Consider the following 23,100-nt stretch of genomic DNA (forward strand, 5'->3'; position numbering starts at 1 on the left):
TCACCGAAACAGCCGTGTCCGGTGAGTACCTGAACAAGACGGTAGGTGAGGGACCCGTGCCTCCTCTTCCTCCAATCGACCAGTACAGGGAGCAGCGACTGGACTGTGTGCTCCCCGTATCTGCCCGTCTGCTCGAGGACGAACGCCTCGAACTCCCAGGGTGCGGATCTAGGGCGCATGCAGCCGCTCCGGAAACCGTTCGTTACGCCCGAATCGCTCTCACCGCCACCAGCTTCGGCGGCCTGCGCAGAAGCGGCCGTAGTCTGGTGGTGAGGGCCTCCGCCCAGATGGGCGCCTCGTAAAGGGCTATGCTCCGTATAACGCCAGCATACAGCCGACGACATAGGGAACTGGGTCCCCCCACGTAAGGCATAAGGCGCCCAAGCGCCGCCGCTGGACTTAACCTAACTTAACCGAACTTAATCGTGTCTTTGCGATAAACATCCAACATATCCTGAAAGAACAACGGTTTCCTTATAATTCGGTTTTCGGTGTAATGAAAATTCGAACAAACGTTATTACGGAAAAAAATTCGAGTTTGTGATAGGTTACCGCCTATCGTAACAGTTGCAGTACCATTCAGAGCTTTAAATCACAGTACAACATACAAAAATACCTTGAGGGTCAACTTTAAAGACCGCAAGTGAAATCACACATTTACTTCAATATAGACTCTTAGCATGTGCTTTGTTATAATGTAAAGGACTGCTATTCGCAATTCGATGTCTTTTTTATGATATCAAGCGACAGGAAGAAGAAGTGCTCCTCGTGTCAGAGCTTTAAATCGCAAAAATCTCAGTGGCATTGACGCTACATCCGTCATCCTGCGACATAAGGTGACAATTCCATGTGCCTGTAATTTCACTAGCACCCTTAATCCTTCAAAACCGGAACACGGTAATGTGAGCGTTACTGCTTGTCGGCAAAAATAGGTAAAGAAAAATATTTAGGTATATGTTAACTTTTGTATTTTTTTTTTTTCCAAAAAGTCAGATGCTAATTATTTCGTTCATAGAATCTTCATGTCATTTTACAGAGGTGACCTTTTACGTAATGGTTGGATTTGTAGTTTTCGCGAAACACAGACGTAGGCAGTGTGTTTTTAGATCTTGTTAGAAGTTTCTATGTTCGCTTAGTAGTACTAGTATTACATTTCCCAATCAGAAATCTAGCAGCTCATTTAAAGATAGGATAGTTTAGAACCCCGGATCGGCGTGTACTCGTTAACGAAACGGTGGTTTAGCACGAACGCCCAATTTATGATGGCGAGCTGAAGATCTGGCGACAGATTGCGATCGGCTTCAATATACAAAACCTACCACTCGTTAATTATAACTAACAGGTAATATTTCTTTATGAAATGTTTTATTTACACTGTTCAATTTACTATCAGAATTATATCAACTAACAAACCAAGTAACGTTATAAATACAGTGAATAGCGACATCTCAAGCCGGGGTTGGTAGTTATAAAGGTATCTAACTGGGTCTAATTCGTGAGGTCCGCTGGTTCGTTCCGTGGCTTAGTTGGCATAGCGTCTAGCTAGTTTGCTAGAACGCGTCTGTTCGAATCCGGTCGGATCGAAGGTATTTTTTCTAAGTGTTCGGTCGTTGTATTAATAATTACTATAAAAGTTGTCTTAATCTCTGCGAATTTAAATACATGCGGTTATTTTATTATTTATTTTTCTATATTAGTTACCAACAATAGTTTCCACCAAGACTACGACAAGGCAAGGACACAACATTTCTTAAAACTAAGTAGTAGCTATAGAGCTCCTTGTGAAAGAGTTCGCCCAGGGAAGTACTACCTTACCTATTTCTGCTGCCAAGCAATAATGTGAGATTACTGCGTTCCGGTTTTGAAGGGTAAGGGTGCTAATGAAATTATAGGCACATGGGACTTTTCAACTTATGTCTTAGGGTGATAGGCGCAGAGGCAGTGCACCTTAGATCTAAAGCTCTGCGTTATAGATCGCTTACCATCAGGCGCACGACTTGTTCGTCCCTAGATTTAGTATTTTAAAAAAAGTGCAACAGGCAATTAATAGCAAACACAGCATCGTACGTAATGAAGTAAATTAAATTTCAAGATTTTGAGATTCAACATTATTAAATTTTTATTTTAGCGCCCACACTCAACATAGCCCCGTACTAGGAAAACCCTGTGTCGCGGTTGCATTGGACACACACATAGACAACCACAAATCACACCCAAACTCACGACAATAATAAATGTCCGTTCGGCCACGAGGGCAGTTGTAATAGTAGATGCTTATAGTTACAAGTGTTTTTTTTTTCAACGGCATAAATAAATTATAATATAAATATAATATAAATTTAAGTCAAAGATCTGAGGGGCACTGCACTGCGCCCGGTCACCCTGAGACGTCAAGTTGACAAGTAGATACCTTGTGCCTGCAATTTCTCCTTGACTCTTATACCCTTTAAAACGCTTACATTATTGCTAAATAAATACAGAAATAAGTACAGTGACAGTAAGTAAGGAGTTCTGCTGCCACCGAATGTCTAATGCAGCCAAGAAACAAAGGCATAGTCAACAAACATTGTCTATCAAATCTTCTTCTAAGATGCATTTACTGTGATTTACACAAACGTCTAATAAAGGTTTAAGAAACTGTGTTACAACTTAAAAGCAATCATATTTACAAAGTAACAATTTGAGCGTGACAAACAGGTATATTACGCAACGTTCTCATTGTGCGCGATGCGCCTGAACTTCGTGCTGCGCTTGCTCATCCAAACGGTTAAACGATGTAATACTTCATGTAAATCGCTGCGGATCTCCTCAGCACTTAATAACGAATTACACACCGAGCTAAGAATGAAATTGATGTCATTATGATTGTTGGTTTAAGTTCTATTATCGTCTCACTGTGATTTCTTTGACGTATCGACAGTGATTTTTTTATTGTGTTGCCGGCTAAACCGTCTGATGAAGCCACTAATTCGTGCTCTTTAGGACAAAATTTAAACTCTGATTCCCATGAATTAAGGCGGCACTCATTCTGTATTGTTAAATCTTTCGATGTTGCATGGATGCACTGAACTCTTTCAGTGCCTTGACTTCGCTAATTCGCAAATTGCGTCTAAATCGCTTCACAGATATTCACGCAGATTGCTCTGAGAATGAATAATGAACAAAAATCACAACACAGTGTTTTGTAAAATACCCTGTTTGCTCTGCGGTCGTAATCAGCAGTGTTGCTTTCACAACATTACCACATCTCTTTGATTCTAACATCATCGTCCATCGGTCCAGTAGCTTCAAAGCTATGGCTTAAAGGTTGAGATATATCTGCGCCAGCGCCTTTGTGGCCGAACTGGCATTTTACCGTTTGTGTAATACCGATATTGGCATTTACGGGTTAAGAAATTAACAAGAAATCTTTGAGTATTGTTATTAGCTTCAATTTGAACAAAGAGATTAATCCCCTTTGTTGAAAAAGGGTAGAGTTCGGTTAGTAGGATTTCTATCCTATCCGGAACGAGGTTATTATTTCAAAACTGCTGGCGGTATAAAGTGTTTTTATTGCTTCTAGACAACACATTAAATTTGGGAAATAAATGAGGGCCACAAATCTACGTCGCAGCTTCCATGATGGACCATTTCATATCACCATATATAGATTGAGAATCATGCTGTCTTTAATTTGAAATCATCTTAATATGATATTCATTATGTATACCCAGTGATGGGACGAGCAAGTCGTGCGTCTGGTGATAAGTTATCCATAAAAGTGCCACTCAAAGCCTTAAATCACAAAGACCTGAGGGGCACTGCCACTATGCTCATCACTCTGAGACATAAGTTGAAAAGTCCCATTTGCCTGTGATTTCAGCAGGACCCTTATTTTTCAAAACCGAAACGCAGTAATGCTCACATTGGCAGAAATAGGTAAGGTGGCAGTACTTCCCTGGACGAACTCATTCACAAGGAACTCTACTGCTACTATCTCTCATACAAATGATTTTCCTTTCCAATAATTTAAAAAACAAAATGTTAGAAACTTTCGTTTTAATGACAGCAGTACTGCAGACGTGTTAATCGGTTTTGGTATTTAAAGACCTCTCTGAAAGTAAGTCAATAAATATTCCGGTAAGCTAAAAACATCTTTCCTCTCGTGACTTGTCATTTAATACGCAACTAACTATTTCTCCAAACGATTTTGTTCCTTTTATTCCCATTGCAATTTCCCTACGAGTCCAACAAATCGATAAAGCAATCGCATCTGATTATGCATTTGCAGCCACGACTCCAGCAAATTTGCTGATGCTACCAAGATTAGACTGTTTTAATAATAATTACTTTTGCTTATCGCCTTAACGGACAAATACTTCGAGATCTAATTAGTTAAGAGCTGATATAAGCGTTTAAATTTGAGATTTGTGTTTTGTAATCTATAGAGATGGGGTAAATGTTATAATAATATCGATTACATTAAAAATCCGGTATTCCGCTTTAATATAATTTCGTTACTTTGTATTTTTTTTACTTATTCCATTTCGTCGCCTTAGTTTCTCAAACTCGTATCTTAAAACACATAGTTAATGAACGCAAAAAATGGGTTGTATTGTATATACAAATTTTGCAGCCTGATTTCACATCACATTTCCTTCTTATTCACACACTGCCTTTTACCTATTCTTAAAGTAAATATCGAAATTAACACCCGTGATTAACAAATTTAAAATAAATAGAAACTTTCTACATCTCCTGAATAATCACTTTATAAGATAAGAATTTGAGAAAGTAAGGCATCGATTTGTGTTATTTTTACTTGTTGTCAGTAATGTACTAGTGATTATCGTTTATCAAGTCGAGCAAAGAAGAGGAAGCTCTTCTTCAGATTTCACGCTGCTTCCTTCTTACTGAGGGTCGTGACCTCCCAGTGAAAACAGTTTCTGCATGACGACGCTCCTGAGCCATCTGTCTGTCATAGTAGAGCGCATCATGGAGACTCATGCCGCGAGCCGTACAGACATGGTCGGACCATCTTACGGCGACCTCTCGGAAGTTTACCGTCGATCCGTCCGTTAACTATTAACTGTTCCAGGTTGTTCCTTCTTTTGCAATGTGAACAAAGAGATCAAGTATTTTACGGAGACACGGAGCCGCTTAGTCAACGAAATACGTATTTTTAATTTGGTTGTTGAGGCAGCTCTTGCGTCCGCTCTACTGTGGATGTGGTAAATAACATTTGAAGCTAAATGTAAAGGACTAAGTGAAACAACTTTATTCGGATCTAAGTCGCGTTTATTTGTTTTTAACAACTAACGCAAAAAAAAAACAGGTGAGTTATAGGTTTCACGCCTTTGTCTGTATATCTATGTTTCTCTCTATGCCATCGTATCATCAAAACAGAGGACTGATCAAAAAGAAGTTATTTTTGGTTGAAGGCTAATTTAATCGGAATGGTTCTAATCTATGTTTAATAAATGTAGGTTTAGTAGTTTCAATATCTTCACCTCTTTTCTGAATTAGTGTAGAGATCTTAATCATAAAATGAAAATATTTATTTAAAATTTAAATTAGGCAAGTCCACGAGTTCGAAGAGCGGCGTAAAGCTATACTCGACACGAAACGTGACGAAAAAAGGGACAGCCCACCCTCCGCTATTTACTATAATTACGTAGGCGGTGTTCTCACGTGTCCTCGGTGTGCACGAGGATTTGCCGCGAAAATTGGCTACATTGGTCATCTTCGAGCGCATCAGCGCCAACTCAACTAGGAGTCGAAGTGGTCGCCTTGAACACGGTCGGATACAAAGAGAGAGAGAGATATAGTAAACTTCTTCTTCTTATCGTATCGATTGCATACACGCGTGCCATCGTGTTGATAGGAGTTGCTAATCGGCGTAAGGTACTTGTCGATGTTGCCCAGGATGTGCCAAACGTGCACGAAAGGAATGGTACCTACGTCGTGGGAGGAGGCTCCTTTTGTACACCCTGCTAAACCTGATAGGATGATGTAATCAGGCGGTCTACTCAATTAATAGACAATGTCAAGTATGAAGCTTCATTCGCACCAAGCGTCTTTTGTTTTAGTCGGGTATTACTTATTTGACAGTAATTGTTTTGGACGGGATGTCAGACGGAGAACGTGAATAGTCCCCAGACCGCAGACTACCCAACTTTTCAACTACTTACAATATCGTGTTAGGGCTCATAAATTGGTCTCGACGATTCCATGCTTATGGATGTTAAATTTATGGACTTTTTTGAGCAAATTTATTTGTATTGGGGGGTTTTTAAATTCTAATTAAAGTTTTAAAATTTCAAAGAAACCGACGTTTCCGGCTTTTTACAGGTCCGATAGTCACGGGTGACTGAGATCGTGATAGTTGTTCTTTTTTATCTTTAAGTATTCGTATGCACGTTCTCATCTCTAAAGTTCAATTTTACTGCAAGACATGTCGATAACAAGCAGTAAATAGCCTTAAAAATCAGATAGAGACCATTAGAGTGTATCGCGGATCACTTAATTAGTAGGCATTAAATCTGTCATTTGCGCCTCTCGGGCTTGCGCAGGCGCACCAGCGTTTAGACCTTATCTGGGAGCCATTATGTCCCTAATAGAGGCTGGTTTATGCTACCATGGAGGGAGGAATCGGAAGACCTATGGGACATTAGGGACTTTTGTATTACTACACGGTTATCAGTTACACAGATTGTTTTTAGATAAATGCAATGGCGTCGTTAGAAGGTTTTATTTTTGTTCTATATATTCTAAGCAGTTAACATTAAGATTATAAATTCCATTTCTGGTATTTGACGACTTCAGTGGCCCAACGGTTTATACTGTGGGCGCTCAATGAGGAGGTCTTGGGTTCGATTCCCGGTAGGACCAATTTGGGAAATTAACATTTTTAAAGCCGTCCTGGTGTTGGTGTTCTCAAAGTGAATTCCGTTGCTCTTGTACTCATAGTACAAGGAAGTCCCTAGTTTGAAACTTGACAATTGATGTGGTTATCTGGTACAGTGTCAAGAGCACGTCAAGCTTTACACTTAGGACTTAAATACAACTCTATGCCGCTTATGATAAGAACGGTCCAAAGTGTCAAGCTTGATGTGCTTACTCTTGACTGTACATTATTATAGAAAGAAAGATTGTTACAATTACAAGTTGAAACGGATCCAACTCAACATATGTATGTCACAGTTCGACTGCTGAAACGCTGGATTTTGGTTGGAGCCGTTTTTATCGGATAAGATGGCACGATAAATGATAAGATAGCACATTATCTGATGTTTATTCCTATGATGGACCTTAATGATCCTTTACACAATCCATTAGAATTCGAATTCAAATTTCTCAAGTATACTGAGTCGGTTCTATTGCGCAGTTCGTGTGGCATGGCCACGGGCTTTATTTCAGATTTTGTTTTACAAACGAAATTGAAGCCATTTGAAAAATGTATATTATATACTATACGTGTTCTATTTACTTCAGTTGATATAAAAAAACATTGGTATATGTAAAGTACTTATGTAACAAAATCACATAACAGGCAGCAACTCATATTAGTTCCGTCACGCACCGCTAGATGGCATTGGCGTCGAAATAGCAAATTCTGTATCGCGGTGTTAAGATTTTCCCTCGTGGAATGACTACTGGCGGCGATGCGAATGTGAATGGAATCCAAGTTACTACGCATCTAGCTCTGCTGCCTTGTTTGGAACTCCGCTTTAGATCGTTACTGTTGAACCTACTGCACTGTACTACGCTTCTAGCGCTGTAGTGTTGGGTAGGACACGACTTGAAAAAGAGTTTGTAAGAGTAGCCTCTTTTTTGTCCTGAACCAGTACAATGTCCCACTTCAACTGAGGCGAGGCGAAGGACGTTTTGAAGCATAGCGATACATTTGAAGTCACGACTCTGTCAATGTCATTTTGCTCGTACTCTGTAGTCTGTACTGGTGTGTTTAAATGAACCTAACAAACGTGTGACTGATATATTACTTACAACTCAACACAACTGGAAAAAGTAATTGACAACTATTTGTCACTTGTATTATTCTGTAATATCTTAATGTTTCGTGAATAAAACTATTTGATCATAATAAAAGGGTATATTTAAAATAAAAAATTACATATTAAAATTTAAAAATAAAATTTGCGACACCTTTTTTCCGCTTAACCTGTTGCGCCGTTCCACAATCACCTGGCCAGCCTTGGAAAAAATGCGCTCCGAGGGTACAGAGGTGGCTACTATGCATAGCCTTTTTAAAAATAATTTGTAGAGCCTCGGATAAGCCTCCTTTTTGGAGAACCACCACTTCGCAGGGTCTTGGGACCTAGGTAGCAATGGCTCTTCCAAGTATTTGTCTACCTCTATGATACCTCCTGCCGTCGGGTTGATGTTCTTCAAAATGTCACTCACCTATAAATTTGAGAAATTTTGATGTTATTCATTTATAAATGAATAATATTTTGTAATTCGAAGGACTGACACGGATGGGCTTCAAGGCAAACCACGCCTGTACTCTGCTATGGATAGAGGCGGGTGCGAGCCACCCCAGTCAATGCTTTTTCGAATTTCGCCTAAAAATATTGTCACCCACCTGTTCATCAAATTCATCCCAAATACTGCGCTTACGTTTAGATGACGGAGATGAATTTGTAGGCTCCGGTATGGTAGGATGTTGGGAATCAATGAGGATTCGCCCGGCTTGGGACTTTAAATTTGCACATGTCCTACCATATGCAAATTCGTTTGTGAACCCATATTTTTTGAACCGCGGGTCCAGAATTGTGCTCTCAGCAAAAATATTATTTTCTTCGACGCCGGCGAATCGACTATTTATTTCATGAATGAGAACCTCTGTCATTTGGGTCACTGTCGCTGGACGTGTCACCATTAAAAAGTTAGTACACTTCTTTTTAAGAGCATTTGATATTAATATAACCTGAAAATATAATAAAATCAATTAGTTACTTAAATAAAATGAATCACTAAAGTAGGTACTTACAAGAAAATCATCACTATATCTACACTACAATAACTACAATTGGCTATGCTAGTTAATTATTTTATTTATTTCATCATGCAGTTTAATATCAAAAAACCATAGGTACTTCTGAAATCGTAACGTTTCTTTCCGAGCTCATTTCTTCCGTTACGTCTTTAAAAAATGATAGAATTTCTGATGCAGATTCTATTATCTGAATATCATCAGACGTAATGTTGTCTACATCAGGATAGTCAATCGCAAGTGTAGACATAACGCTATTTTTTGTTTTTAATATTCTTTCGAACATTTCACAAGTGGAGTTCCAGCGTGTGGGAACATCCTGTTTTAATTTTAAAACTTGTTCCTCTAACTTCTTTTGCATATTTTTAAGCCTTTCAGAGGCAAGTGGACTTCGTTTAAATACTTCGACGATTTGTTTTATTTTAGTTGTAGTGACTTTTATTTGTTTTAAAGCTGTCTGCACAATTAAATTGAGTGTATGAGCGAAACAAGGTATTTGTTTCCAGTTATTTATTTTTATTGCAGCTTTAATATTGTTCGCGTTATCGCTTGTGGCTGCGACAACTTTGTTTGTTATTTCCCAATCACTTGCAATTCTTCTTAACTCTTGAGCTAAGTTATCGGCCGTATGCCTATCATTAAATTGGATGCACTCTAGTAAAAATGATTTTAATTCTGCATTATTATTGAAAAAATGAACCGTCACAGCTAAATAATTTTCATTGGGTTTGGATGTCCAACCATCAGTTGTTATGCAGACATACACGGCTTGACTCAACTCTATCTTTACTTTTTCCTTGATTTGAATATACACATTTGTCATTAAGGCGTTAGACAATGTCTTACGACTAGGTAATTGGTAGCCGGGGTTTAGTTCTTTTATGAACTCTTTCAATTCAGGTGACTCGATCAAATGGAAGGCTAAATAATTTTTTGCAAATAGCTTCACTAGCGTTTTATTTAATTGATCAGTTTTTTTAGCGGAAAGCGGCTTACAGAAGTATTGGGTTAATTTGGTGTTAGCGGCTGCAGATTTTAACTTAAATATATCTGTACTTGAAGGAATAGTTGGTTCGGATGTTGCAGGTATGATAGCAGTTGAAGATGTAGATGTAGAAGTAGATGCAAAAGGTATACATATCGCTGTTGGATCGGTGGAAGTAGTAGGCAAAAGCTGAATGTGTGTTGCGGCAGAAGCTTCAATTTCAATTGGACATTCACGTATCGCTGTAAATGCTTGCGGATGTTTACTTTTTGTATGTCTAGTCAAATTATAAGCACCGCCACCTTTATATGAAAACTCTTTTTGACAGAAATTGCATTTAGCCTTTTCATTTTGGAGATCGGTGAAAAACTGCCATGCTTTAGAGGATTTTCTATCACCAGACATAGTTACTATTTATGCATAAAACAAAAGAAAAAAGAACATAAAACAATCGTTAACGAGTATAATTTGTATTAGGTAAGTACTTGCACATTAATAATAAAAACATGAGTTTAAAAATGAGTATTTTGTTTGGATTTGCAACTTAGTTACATCACATAAATAAATATAATAATTGAAAAATATCGCGATGCGGCAAGCCCCGCCGAGCTGTCGCGGGTCGCGGCATCGCGGAGGCGCGCCGCCGCGACCCGCGCTGCCGCGACCGCGACTTTTGCGACTGACGACTTTAGAGACTTAGCAATTGGAGACGTATCAAGCCAAACAATATTTAATTAATTAATTAAATAACTTTATTGACCAAAAAAAAAATGGTACAAAAGGCGGACTTAATGCTAAAAGCATTATTAGCTATTTAAATCTAATTCTATGCATCAATTTTTTATCCGTAAAGTAATTTAATCATTTAAAATGTCAAAGTACTTAACTAATTTAAATTTCTAGCTTTTTAGATCAAATTGCAATTAGTATAAATAGAATCCAAGTGAAAACACGCAGCCTCGTTAGACAAAATTTTTTTAAGTTTATTCCGGCCATTACATTTTGCTATTGCTATGCTATGCAGATGCTACAATTTGTAATGGCCGGTTTAAACTTCAAAAAAGAATCATTAATAATATTGAAATATCACACAAACACACAGACATCCAAACAAAATGTTATTATAATAATTAATACTAGACATTATTAAAATATAATTATAAAATTCGTTTAAATCAGACTTACAATTTTGTTTTGCCGCCTTCTTACTCAGTAACAGATTATTAACCTGACTAATGCTCGCACTGCTAAAGGGGTACTAACGTGACGACGAGGCGACTTGAAGTAAGCGCAGAAACACGACGTCGGCGTCGACGCGGACGCGTTCTCTTTCACTCTTGGCGCAAACTCGTACGCGACATAAAATTTGAAGCAGTACATGTAAAAAAATTGAGCCGCTCTTACATTTGTGAGTCTTGTACGGGACAAATGTCATGCCTCTTGTATGTCATACTCAACACTATAGCGCTGCTTCCTTATGGAAACTGCGCTTTAGAACGTGACACGTAGTTGTTGCACCCTGAGCCGCTTCCTAATTGGAACGTGTGTACGGGTCCTCGACTACGTGCCGATTAGCGGGAGTCCTTTCCCACTGTACCACTGACGTTGTACATACTGTATATGTTGTCTATTAACACCTGTCACCCTATTGGAAAAACCTGATTTCCTTCTGTCACCCCAATAAGAACTTGCTACACTTATTGAACACAGTAGTTTTCTTGTAAAATTTCGAGGTAAGTTTTTTTTTTTCTATCAGAAAAAAATTTAAGAATCATGTTTCCACACCGTATACTACTCAGTGTATATCCTCAATTGTACTATATATTTTTTCCATAGTCATTGATTCAACATTTTCACTGTTATGCGGATTCAACCAAAGCCATTTGAGGTTGCACCGACTCTTAAATTTAAAAATCAGTCGACTAGTTGCACAGACATCGGTCGTAGGCGTTACATTACAAATTTATTACAAAAACGAAATGCAAATACGTGCTACTGGATAATGTAAATAATAAATGATAATTGTAATAAATAAATGTAGTTTCTTAACTTGTTCCTTTAATAAAAGCGCCTATACCACCTCCAATAACTTTTCATAACCCAACGATGATAATGTGAATCGACTAGACGCTTGGCCCGCGGACAGCAGTTTGCTGATCTATCGAGATTGCCTAATTTAGTTATTCTTCTAGTCTATAAACGTACCAGGCTTGCTCAGCACCTGTATAGCTGTAAATGTAATAACCTGAGGAATTCAGACTACTTGATGGGATTATAATGGGCGGAAATGAATAGCTGTAATAGCTAAGTGCTAAATATGCGAGTTGGTAGAAGAAATATTAGTATTGGCAGCCGTTGTTAACAAATGTTAGCCCAGAATCATAATTTCAGGGCAGCTTTTATTTGGCAGTAAACTAATCGACAATAAAAGCTAACTGATGATTATGAATAATTGACGATAAGGATGTAGGACAACGTTTAAGACAAGGCACTGAATGTATTTTTTTTCATGACGTTTGCTCGTAATTAGTACGATTGCATAGTGGCTTACTTGACTGTAATACCCCAAATAAAACACTCGGGCCTTCTTTCTTCCAATTACAGCCATGGTCGGTAAAGAGTTTTTTTTATTAGTAGCACGACAAACTTCCTTATATAAGTTAAGTTCAAGTTCAAGCAAGGAGGTTACTTAAGTTAAAACTTAAAACGTTCGCCTTAAATGGCGCATTACCTAAACAAAAATTTAATTGCAATTCAGCCACATACTACTTAAATATTTATTATTAAGAATTATGATTGATTTTAATTATTTTCTGTATAATAAATTAACAATTTTTTTTACAATCCATCATGGCGTGTTTGCTTTTTACAACATTTTAGTTCGAGTGTATTATCTATGGAAGAATAGCTAGCTGGCCATCTGTTGAATTAAACAAAAACCCGCCAGTTGCAAAATCTTGAATTGTAGTGTTGTGAACCATATTTATTCATACAAGGAATAAACATGGTATTTATTTCCTGGCAAATGTGATAAAAAACATTGTATATATCACAGACGGTAAAAAAAATACAAAATTCTAATCGTTAGTCATTTTTTAGTCATTTCTTATTTACCGTCCTTAAACACAATGCACTATTTCTCAAACATGCTTGGAAATGTTTGCATTACTTTCAAAAAACAAACACGGAAAGTTTGTCGTTTATGGACCGTGCTACTTCTTCCTGGCCAAGGCCTGCAGAGTAAATATGAAAATCCATTACTGTCCGCTGCACTAAACTTTTAAATTTATCTACTAATAAATTATGTAAACAGGCAAAAGTATAACTCATACAGCAAACTGAAAAGTTTGTAAGAGTTTGTTCGAGAATTGAAAATCTACCTGTACCGCTTACATAAAAAAAATATGGCGGAAAAATAAACTAACTTTAGTTTATTTTTAACCGACTTGAAAGCACTTGCTTTGGGAATTATTTTGTGTTATTTCGTCTTTTTTTGTATTGACGTCGCGTCGTGAAAATGAATTCTATTGAGAAGAGCGATTACGAAAATTTAGATAATGGATACATATTCAAACACATCACCAGAAATTCAGCAGACTACTATTAACGTGCCTGGAAAAACAATAACACATTCTTTTAGCATTTCATATTGTCCTAACATGTCTAATATAAAAATATTTTTTACTTTTTCCATTAGACATCTTCTTTAGTCGTTTATTATTTCCTCATATTGTTTGAGAAAAGCACTGTATATGTTTCGGTGGGAACGGGGATTGTTTGACTCGTATTAATACAAGGCTCGCTGGTGCTTGGCATTGTAACTCATACCCGTCCAGCAATTTCTTACCGGAAAGTAATTAAAAAAGCCTTTGCGATAATGTAGTCAAGATCAAGGTCAGGAAGTGACACTCAACAAGAAGTCTTGTTACGGCCATTTCGTATGAAGCGGCTGATTTTGTATGAAACGGTTATATTGCTTTTGCGTTTTCAGTAGAACTCTCATTGTTTTAATTTAATCCATAGTTCTCTACGCTGGCCCAATGAGGGTTGGAGACTTCATGCGTATTCCAAAGGCTATTAACCTTCTTCAATGTACAGAATTCATCACTCGGCTTCCCTTCACCGATTACAAGAGGTATTTATTACTAAACATTAACAAATGTACATAACGAGTTCTTAGGTTTTCGCGATTGTTACACATAGGAAATGAAACTATTTTTCCGGATTTCAATCGCGTATATTTGTTTTTTCAAATAAACCGACGTTTCGGGCCCTTTACAGGTTCCATGGTCACGGTTTGTTTGAAAAAACAAATATACGCGATTTAAATCCGGAAAAATAGTTTCATTTCCTAAATGTACATAACTTACAAATTAAAATCATAAGTACGTATCTAACAAAAACGTTTATAAAATATATTTTAAACAATTACTCTTATTTGCTCCACATAATCTCAGTATAGAGTACTAAAAAACAGACCTCAAAAGTCATTCATCCCCTAGTTTGCCACCCTTAGATGTGGAATATTTTCTAAACGAGACTACTACTGAGGTACCCTCTTTCCAACAAAAAAAGAATCATCAAAATCGGTACACAAATGTTATCGCGTAACATTCATACAAAAAAAACATACAGACGAATTGAGAACCTCCTCCTTTTTTATGAAGTCGGTTAAAAATTAAAAATATCATGGTCTTAAATCATCGTATAAGTCATTACAATCAATAATACAACAAAAACTTTCATAGATTTGTCACAGATGACTCTACGGCAATAAATCCGCTTGAAACCAAATATAAAGATTTATAAAATTAGTAAGGTCTGCTGGGTCGGTCTGTAGCTCAGTTTATAGAGTGGTCGCCCTAGTGTCCAAAGGTGGCTCGTCCTAAGGAGCGCTGGTGCAGTGAACTCTCACTCCTATCCAACCCACCAAAATAAATTTATCAATTGTGCTTTCATATCATGTTAGTAGCCACAGTACTTTTTTTTTATTATTGAACGACAAACATACAATTACATTTTTATCTTTCTGTTTAATATAGTATAGCATACTGACCCTTGAGTGGAGCGCTTCGCGATGCGCTCCTATGAACCGAAATTGTTTACAAAGTTCAGTACTAAATTCAATGAGTGCGAAAGAGAAATACTTACTTTACGGCGCGACACGTGAAACAAAAGATTAGTATGAGGAAATTAGCAAGATTTCAGCGGCGCTCCGCGCAAATAAGCAAACCATATTTTTTTCGCACGCATTTTGTTGTGTTATAAAAATTCTTATTATTCAATCGTTGTTAAGAAGCGTAGTGTTGTTAAAATGGAACACTATAGTGTGAGTTTCATTTTTTATATAAAATATGTATAGGTAAGTGAACTCCCACTGAAATCTCCCACGAGCCGCCTCTGCTGGTGTCACACAGATGCAGTTTCGAGTCCTATCAGATCGATGGAATTTTTCTTTGTGTTCGATCGTTTGTATTAATAATTAGTAGGATGTCTGATTTCTTATAGGCGTTCAATTTGCAAACTGAAACTATCTACCCATTTTGGTAATATTTTGATAAGGTATCCTTATATTGATTATTTACATTAACTCATTTAGTATCTCAAGACTTATGCATAGATATCGAGTTCCTAGGCTTTCGCAAATCCTACACATTGGAAATGAAACTATTTTTTCAGGCTTAAATCGCGTATATTTGTTTTATCAAACAGATCAACGTCGCGAGCTTTTTACAAATCCCATGATTACGTCTCACTGACTATAAGTCAAGTAAGAATTTGTTTCACTTTTGAAAAAAAAACAAATGTACACGTTTTAAAAAGTAGTTTCTAAGAAATATACTCGATTTAGACAATAGTTTAATTTTCAGTCCACAAAAATTTCACTTTTGTAAAAACAAATGTACACGACTTAAAAAATAGTTTCATTGTTAGGCCTCAAAAATTTCACTTCAGAAAAAACAAATTTACTCGAGTTAAAACATGATTTCATTTCCATTTATACATAGAGTTACTTCAAAGTTAACAAGTAACATATCGAATGGAATGATTCCTCCACCGTAAGATGCCACTGATATTGACTTACACATTCTAAATACTTGAGGTACTTTATAGCCTCCCGGTTTCTGCTACCAGTATTATCCTAATGCGGCCCTGGGGCTGACGTAGCTCAGATCTGCAACTGTCTTAAATTATACATGATTATCCTGTTCTTTCCTTTTCATGTCTTCCTGTAGGAATTGGATTCGTAGATAGATAATTCACAATTACAACTTGTTGTTACGCAGGTATGTTCTATTTATTTTGAACAGAGCTATCTTCTTTTGATTTAATACCGCACACACGTCTATACTTTATGGTTCCTGCCTGTATTTTTGTTATTTTTATATTAGTTTTCTACTGCCTAATTTTGTGCTAGCTGATAGCTGTTAAGGTACATGGTTGAATGAAGCAAACTTCCATAAATTTACAACAAGGAAGATCTGCAACAAGCACATAGAAGAAGTCGTAAAGTAACACTTCAGAGGTTCTGACAGAGGTTCGTTTCGAAGTTCACTTGGGAGAGCGTCAAGCACGGTATGCTGAGGGAGCCCGTTCAAATCCAACCTGATCAAAGGAATTTTGCTTAACGTTTGATCTTTGTATTAATAATTATGTTATTTTCGTTCCCAATAATGAGTACCTACAAAAGCTAGTAATAATAAAATAAGCTCGTTTAAGTTCTAAAATTAAACACTAGATAATCTTATCTTGTTTATAATTTGTCTCCGACAATTATAACTAGCTACTGGAATATTCATGAACGCAGAGTACCCCAAGGCAGCGATCTTGGACCACTGGTATATATTACGCATAATGATTATTGTTTTCTTTATCGACCAAAACCTATTTGTCAGTCTGTATCTGGAGGAAATAAACATCTAGATTACCACTCATTTGTTTTCAACTCACAAACGGACTGGTTCGTGAGCAGAAATGAACAGGATTCATTGAGTTACGAGATATAAGAATGGAAAATTATTATTGCTGGAATAGGGTCGGCAAATTTAAGCACATAAAACAAAAAATAGCTTCATTTTTAACCGAAGTAAAAAAAGAAGGCGTACTAAATTTGACTGTATTATTTTGTGTGTACGTTACGCGATTACTCTGACATTTGTGTATGTACCGATTTCGATTATTCTTTTTTATTGGAAAGGGGGTTAGTGTTAGGGGGTTAGCACCTTAGTAGTGGTCCTATTCAAATTCGAAGAAAATATTGCTCCTCTAAAGGTGACAAATTAAGTGATGAATCTGGCTTCACCCACTTTCCGTTAACTAATGTCAATAAAACTTGGCAAATATATGTAATTCTAGAAACTTTTGAGGTTGGTTTCTTTTTTATAAAAAAGTTTATTATAATTATTTAAATATGCCAACAAACAAAGTTTCATATTCCGTTTTGTTTATAATGTCAATAGGTTATGAAAAAAAACGCCACTAGAATTGAAGTTAAAACAAAAAGCAAATGAATTCGATGTATGTGCTTTAGTCGGTCGATGCATTGATTTAATTTTGGTTTTTTAAACTATTTATATTCAGGTTACAGAAGCATAAATACATATCTCATAGATTAACATACATAACAATATGATAAAACAATAATTACTAATTACTTAGACGTGTTGTCTGTGACGTGTGACTCAACGTGGGTATCCGGTAACCGGCCTCGGAATCGTCGGTACATGCCAACTTCGGCCAGAACTCCTCCTTCATGAAGGTCGACACACGTTTAGTTCGTCTTTCTTCTGTCTTAGACTTTGTGGAATATTTACATGAATGATGTTGGTATTTGTTTTAAATGCTTTAGTCTGCCGACCCTAGGGTCGGCATACTAAAGCAGAAAACTGGATTTAATAATTGTACAAAGGCGATCATTAATCATCAAGATACTTTTTAGTTTAATTTAAAATGTTTTGTACTTGTTGTACGATTTGTATCTAATGTTTGATGTTTTTGAAATTGAATGAAAAAAGTTCGTTGAATTACACTAACTTGCTAAGTTTTATTGGAATCGGTTACCAGGAAGTGCATGAAACCGGATTCATTCCATAGTATGCCACCCTTAGAGATGGAATATTTTCTTGAAATTTAAATGTGACCACCTTGAGGTACCTTCTTTTTAACAAAAACAGAAACATCAAAATCTGTTCACAAATGCCGGAGTAATAACGTAACACACACAAAAAAACAATCGAATTGAGAACCTCATCTTTTATGAAGTCGGTTAAAAATATTAAACTAGAAATGAAATTATATTTTCTCAAACCGAAATCGCGTGTATTTGTTTTTTCAAACAAAACAACGTTACTTGTATACCCATAAAAATACAACCGCGTCCGAGTCTACTCTGATCGGACGCCAACTTTTAAGTGCTCTCGGATCACGTGTTTACACGCTACGAGTAGCGTCAGAGTTGTCATACGAGTGGACTCGGTCCAATCCGAGCATATTCGCGTACTCCTGTTTTCCCTCAGGAATACAGCATGAAGTCCTTCTAAAGGGGTTTGAGAAGGTACATAAAAGTTTGACTACACCCTCGTGACGCCCCTGGTGTTGCAGGCGTCTATAGGCGACGGTGATCGTTTCCCATCAGGTGGGCCGTATAAGCTTGTTTGGTGTCTACATAATACAAAAAAAATAAAAAATTGTCCTCATTCTGGTTGCCTTTTGTACGCTAAAGTCGAATGAATGAATGAATGAAATATTCTTTATTGCACATAAAAATTACAATTAAAATCCAGTACAATAGCTTAAGTATAATAGTAGTAGTAAATCAATGTGCAACAGGCGGCCTTATTGCTATGTAGCAATTTCTTCCAGGCAACCTTAGGATAGACATTTCGGTTATGCAAAAGAGGTGCAACCAAAGAATATCATCATAAGTATACTACATAATAAGTAATAATAAAAATATATACATATCCAGTCGTCGAACTTACCCCGTTTCATCCCCTCGGTTTCTGGCGACAGAGCGAGCGCTATGAACTTGCCTAATAGAGTCGACGAACCTGATTCTGAGTAACCCATAATGCATTGCCACTGCGTACGGTGGTCCTGTGTAACTATGTTTAGTCATTTATTAATTAATGTGAAAGAGACACCTCATGTATGTCTAATAAATGCCTATTCTCTCTAGCTTTAAATAGCCCGAAATTCTGGCTTTTGGGAAACGCAGACAAAGGGAAACGAGACAGACAGAGATCTGTCTCTGATAATGATTATATTTACTGGAGACTTGGTATTAACCTGTCCTTGAGCATCCTTAAAAGTTGATTCATAACTTGACAGTGTATAGTTTTATAAAATTCCATTTTTAAACTCGGTTCAACGACCTGACTTGGTATTTTAAGCTCGAGTGGCGAATTTTGGTACATAAGCTACACTTACGCTTCTATACTAAGTGTTGACATACTTAAGGTTACACCTGAACCTCATTTCTCTTACCTTGCGGAAGTTAATTGGCCGGCCATAAGAACCGGAAATAGGTCTGTCTCGGTACCGCGGTAACCGCAAATTAAGAGTTAAAAGTCAGAGTCAGCCTGCCTAAAGGGTCAAAATCATATTTATATGGGTAGGTAAATTGTTTTTTTTTTAATATGTTTTATTACCAAATTTCCATTCACAAGAAATATTAAATTTTTGCAAAAAAAAAAGGTTACATTTGAGTGTTTTAGAACACATGGAAATAATTGGATACAAAATGTTGAGGATGTATAATAAACAATTGAATGTTGCGTCATCTGTCATCATCACGTTTATTGCGGGTATTTTTAAATACAGTAATAGTAGGTCATAAATATGACTAACCGTTCTGAGCGAGCTCATTCCTCGGCAGAGCGTCGAGCAATCAACAACCCGTGAGGATGCCTCGTAGAAAGGCGAAGCACTTGTGGAGTATATTTTCGATGGTGGTGTTAGTGACTATAGTTGCGCTTGTGTTATTTATTTTATTGATATTATGCATAGGGAGGGTACGAAAAATAACTGCAAAAAATATACTATTTCTCGCTTCTCGATCCCTCTGGTATCCGCTCACGCGATGCGCTACCCCCACCTACACGGCCCTTAAAGGATAGGATAAACCTACCGCAAAATGGCGGCTATCTGGTTTCGCAAATTAGAAAAGCATTCAGTTTAAATACAAGTTTTTACAAATAAAAGTTATTATTCAACATTGCTAAATAAATACACTCTGTACTACCAACAAAAACATCTCAAATAAGATGCAGTAATATACCGCAAATCCTGCACTTACAAAGCACTAATGAAATTTTTGGTGTACTTGGATAAATATGATAATATTCCGTTTGAGTGGCTCTAACGTTTACGATGAAATTACTCCTTAAAGTTACAGTTTATAAACATTTATATTCAGGGTAAACTTAAAAAACGCTACTTACGGTATGTTTTCAATAAATAAACACCGAAATCACCAGCCCAAACAATAACACTCACACGATTGTCGTGACGTATTTTTGAAGTTGTTTATTTTTTTTAAATGACAGACCCAGGCATTAAAAACTTTATGGTTTGCTAGAGTAGTTACCAAAATAGCAATTAATATTAGTTATTTTACCCCCTCGTTATCGCACCCCTAGGTGCGATAAGCTTCCAGAGACGCATGAATCGCGCAACGCTCGGTGGCGGCATGCGTCCACGGCTGCATGTATCGCGTGAGCGGGTATTGGCAATATTGGAACCGTTAGGTGCTAAACGGTTACAACTTTGTCTATTCCAGAGTTACGAAGTCAACTGTAGTTAGTGCATCCAAATTAATAGCAATGTGGGTTCATTCCACTATGGCGCCCCTAAGAGGAACATTTTGGGTTCTGACCCTCTTTTTGGCATTTATCAATGATCTGTATAATTTGCAACTAACGATTGGCAAAATTGTGTCCTTCGCCAGTGACACAGCCCTAACATTTGAAACTGATTCTTTGCAAGAAGTATTTCAATATGCTCAGAAGGGCCTTAATTCAGTCTAAGATCGGTTAGGACATGATCTTTTTAGCTGATATCTCGTCTATCCAAAGCATCTAGTTCGATCTGCATCCATCTGCATACTCCAAATGTGTACATCAGAACAGGCATGTCCCAGGAGTTACATGCTCCGGTATAAGCGCCTGAGCTGTTGCTAAAAAGTTGAGTCACACTGTAATCATTAATGTGTTGTGTCATCTTAAAGTTCAAGTATTGTATATTGGACAAAGATAAGATATGGGACAATATTGACATTGATCCTCAGTCGCATCGCTTTTTGAAGTTAAATCAGTGACCACAGTAGTTTATCCGCTCACGCGATACATGCAGCCGTAGACGCATACCACACCTAGAGGTGCTGGTGATGATTTTATACCGATTTATCGGATATCGAAGTTATAACAGGTAAAAGAACTAATATTAATTGCTATTTCGGTAACTACTCTAGCAAACCATAAAGTTTTTAATGCCTGGGTCTGTCATTTAAAAAAAAGTAAACAAATTCAAAAATACGTCACGACAATCATGTGTGTTATTGTTTGGGCTGGTGATTTCGGTGTTTATTTACTGAAAATATACCGTAAGTAGCGTTTTTTAAGTTTATCCTGAATATAAATGTTTATAAACTATACTTTAAGGAGTAATTTCATGGTAAACATTAGAACCACTCAAACGGAATATTATCATATTTATCCAAGTACACCAAAAATTTCATTAGTGTTTTTTAAGTGCAGGATTTGCGGTGTATTGCTGCATTTTATTTGAGATGTTTTTGTTGGTAGTACGGAGGGTATTTATTTAGCAATGCAGAATAATAATTTTTATTTATAAAAACTTGTATTTAAACTGAATGCTTTTCTAATTTGCCAAACCAAATAGCCGCCATTTTGCGGTATGAGGAGCGCATCGCATGAGCGGCTACAAGTTTAAGAACATCCTATTCTCAAGGGCATTTTAGAACTCCGTAAGTTGACATGTAAACTCCGGCGAGCCTACAAAAGTGTATTCACCGAGGAATGCTTCTCTACTAAAACGTGTTGCCTGATCTGAAGTTTGTGGATAAGGACCCTGGCATTTTGCGACACACTCTTCAGTTTGCCTTATCCAAGTTAGGTTAGTAATAGTTCTACAAGCAAAACCGTCAACCTAGTGGTAAAATCTAAACCTCCCTGGCAACATCCTAGGGCCTCCAAATTAAAATATATTGTATGTGGTTCCGAAGAAAATTGATTCTGCTTCCCGAAGATCTATTAAAGCTGCACGTTAATAATAATCCTCATTACGTCACGAATCGTCTCTTAAGAGAAATATCTCCAAATCCGGGGCATCTTTTCACCAATCACTTTAAATACCACCTTCGTCTGGCTAGTGAGCCTAGTCTCCATGTGAGCTGCCTTAAGGATTATAGATACTTGTTTGAATTCGACAACGCAAAAGAATCCTGAGCGCTGTATATACCGAATTCGGTCCGATAGATTTTCTTCTGTGATGGTCATGGTTGACTCTGGCTCCAGAAATTCGATGTTCATTATCCGGTAACCCATCCATCATAGCGTGTTTATTCATATCCACCATCCATGCTATATAACGCCCCACTCTTATCTCCAGCCGATGCCAAGCCATCTGGTGCTGGTGGATAGTGAGCAGTCTGGCTAGTAGGTAGGGCCAATCTGTTGCAGCTAGTGGCCTGTATACTGACAGTTAACCTCAGCTCCAGACGCGCCCCGAAGATTGCCACCACGTAGCGGTCATTTTCGTTCATCGTGTTCATGTGTATCCATTGTACGATGAGCAATTTAATTCAAATTCAAAATTCGGAAAGTTTATTTCAGACATAGCCCATATTAGTGTTACTTACAAAAAATTCTTACAACCTATGTTAGTACTAAATTAGCGAAATATTACATTAACTTATAAATTAAACCCCTGGAACCCATGTGGACTGAGTTCCAGTGCTTCCACAATTCACTGACAGGGTTCTCCCAGATCAAACGAACTAGGCTATTGGAACTGCCACGCACGCGACGCATCAAGGAGGCAGTTCTCTTCCGAATAATCGCGCTGAAGCTATCAATACGCGCGTCCGCGAACATACCTG

At 37.3% G+C, this 23,100-nt stretch overlaps 2 protein-coding genes across 2 annotated transcripts; both read right to left on the reverse strand.

The window, feature by feature from the left end:
- Positions 1 to 7,800: 7,800 nt before the first annotated feature.
- Positions 7,801 to 11,372, reverse strand: LOC113240065 (zinc finger BED domain-containing protein 1-like). Its single transcript, XM_026477272.1, has 3 exons — positions 11,166 to 11,372; positions 8,585 to 8,929; positions 7,801 to 8,403 (listed from the first exon to the last, which is right to left on the reverse strand). The coding sequence occupies exons 2-3, from the start codon at positions 8,879 to 8,881 to the stop codon at positions 8,110 to 8,112; spliced, it is 591 nt and encodes a 196-aa protein (XP_026333057.1). The 5' UTR covers positions 8,882 to 8,929; positions 11,166 to 11,372; the 3' UTR covers positions 7,801 to 8,109.
- Positions 9,081 to 10,385, reverse strand: LOC113239999 (zinc finger BED domain-containing protein 1-like). Its single transcript, XM_026477193.1, has one exon. The coding sequence runs from the start codon at positions 10,383 to 10,385 to the stop codon at positions 9,081 to 9,083; it is 1,305 nt and encodes a 434-aa protein (XP_026332978.1).
- Positions 11,373 to 23,100: the final 11,728 nt, after the last annotated feature.

Source organism: Hyposmocoma kahamanoa, unplaced genomic scaffold, assembly GCF_003589595.1.
Source record: "Hyposmocoma kahamanoa isolate Upper Pololo Valley unplaced genomic scaffold, ASM358959v1 119, whole genome shotgun sequence".
NCBI lineage: Eukaryota > Metazoa > Arthropoda > Insecta > Lepidoptera > Cosmopterigidae > Hyposmocoma > Hyposmocoma kahamanoa.

Coding starts and splice junctions, on each gene's coding strand:
- LOC113240065 (XM_026477272.1), bottom strand. CDS start 8,881: ATGGTGACACGTCCAGCGACAGTGACCCAAATGACAGAGGTTCTCATT. Junction 8,404..8,584: donor GGGATGAATTTGATGAACAG/GTGGGTGACAAT, acceptor TCAAATTTATAG/GTGAGTGACATTTTGAAGAA.
- LOC113239999 (XM_026477193.1), bottom strand. CDS start 10,385: ATGTCTGGTGATAGAAAATCCTCTAAAGCATGGCAGTTTTTCACCGAT.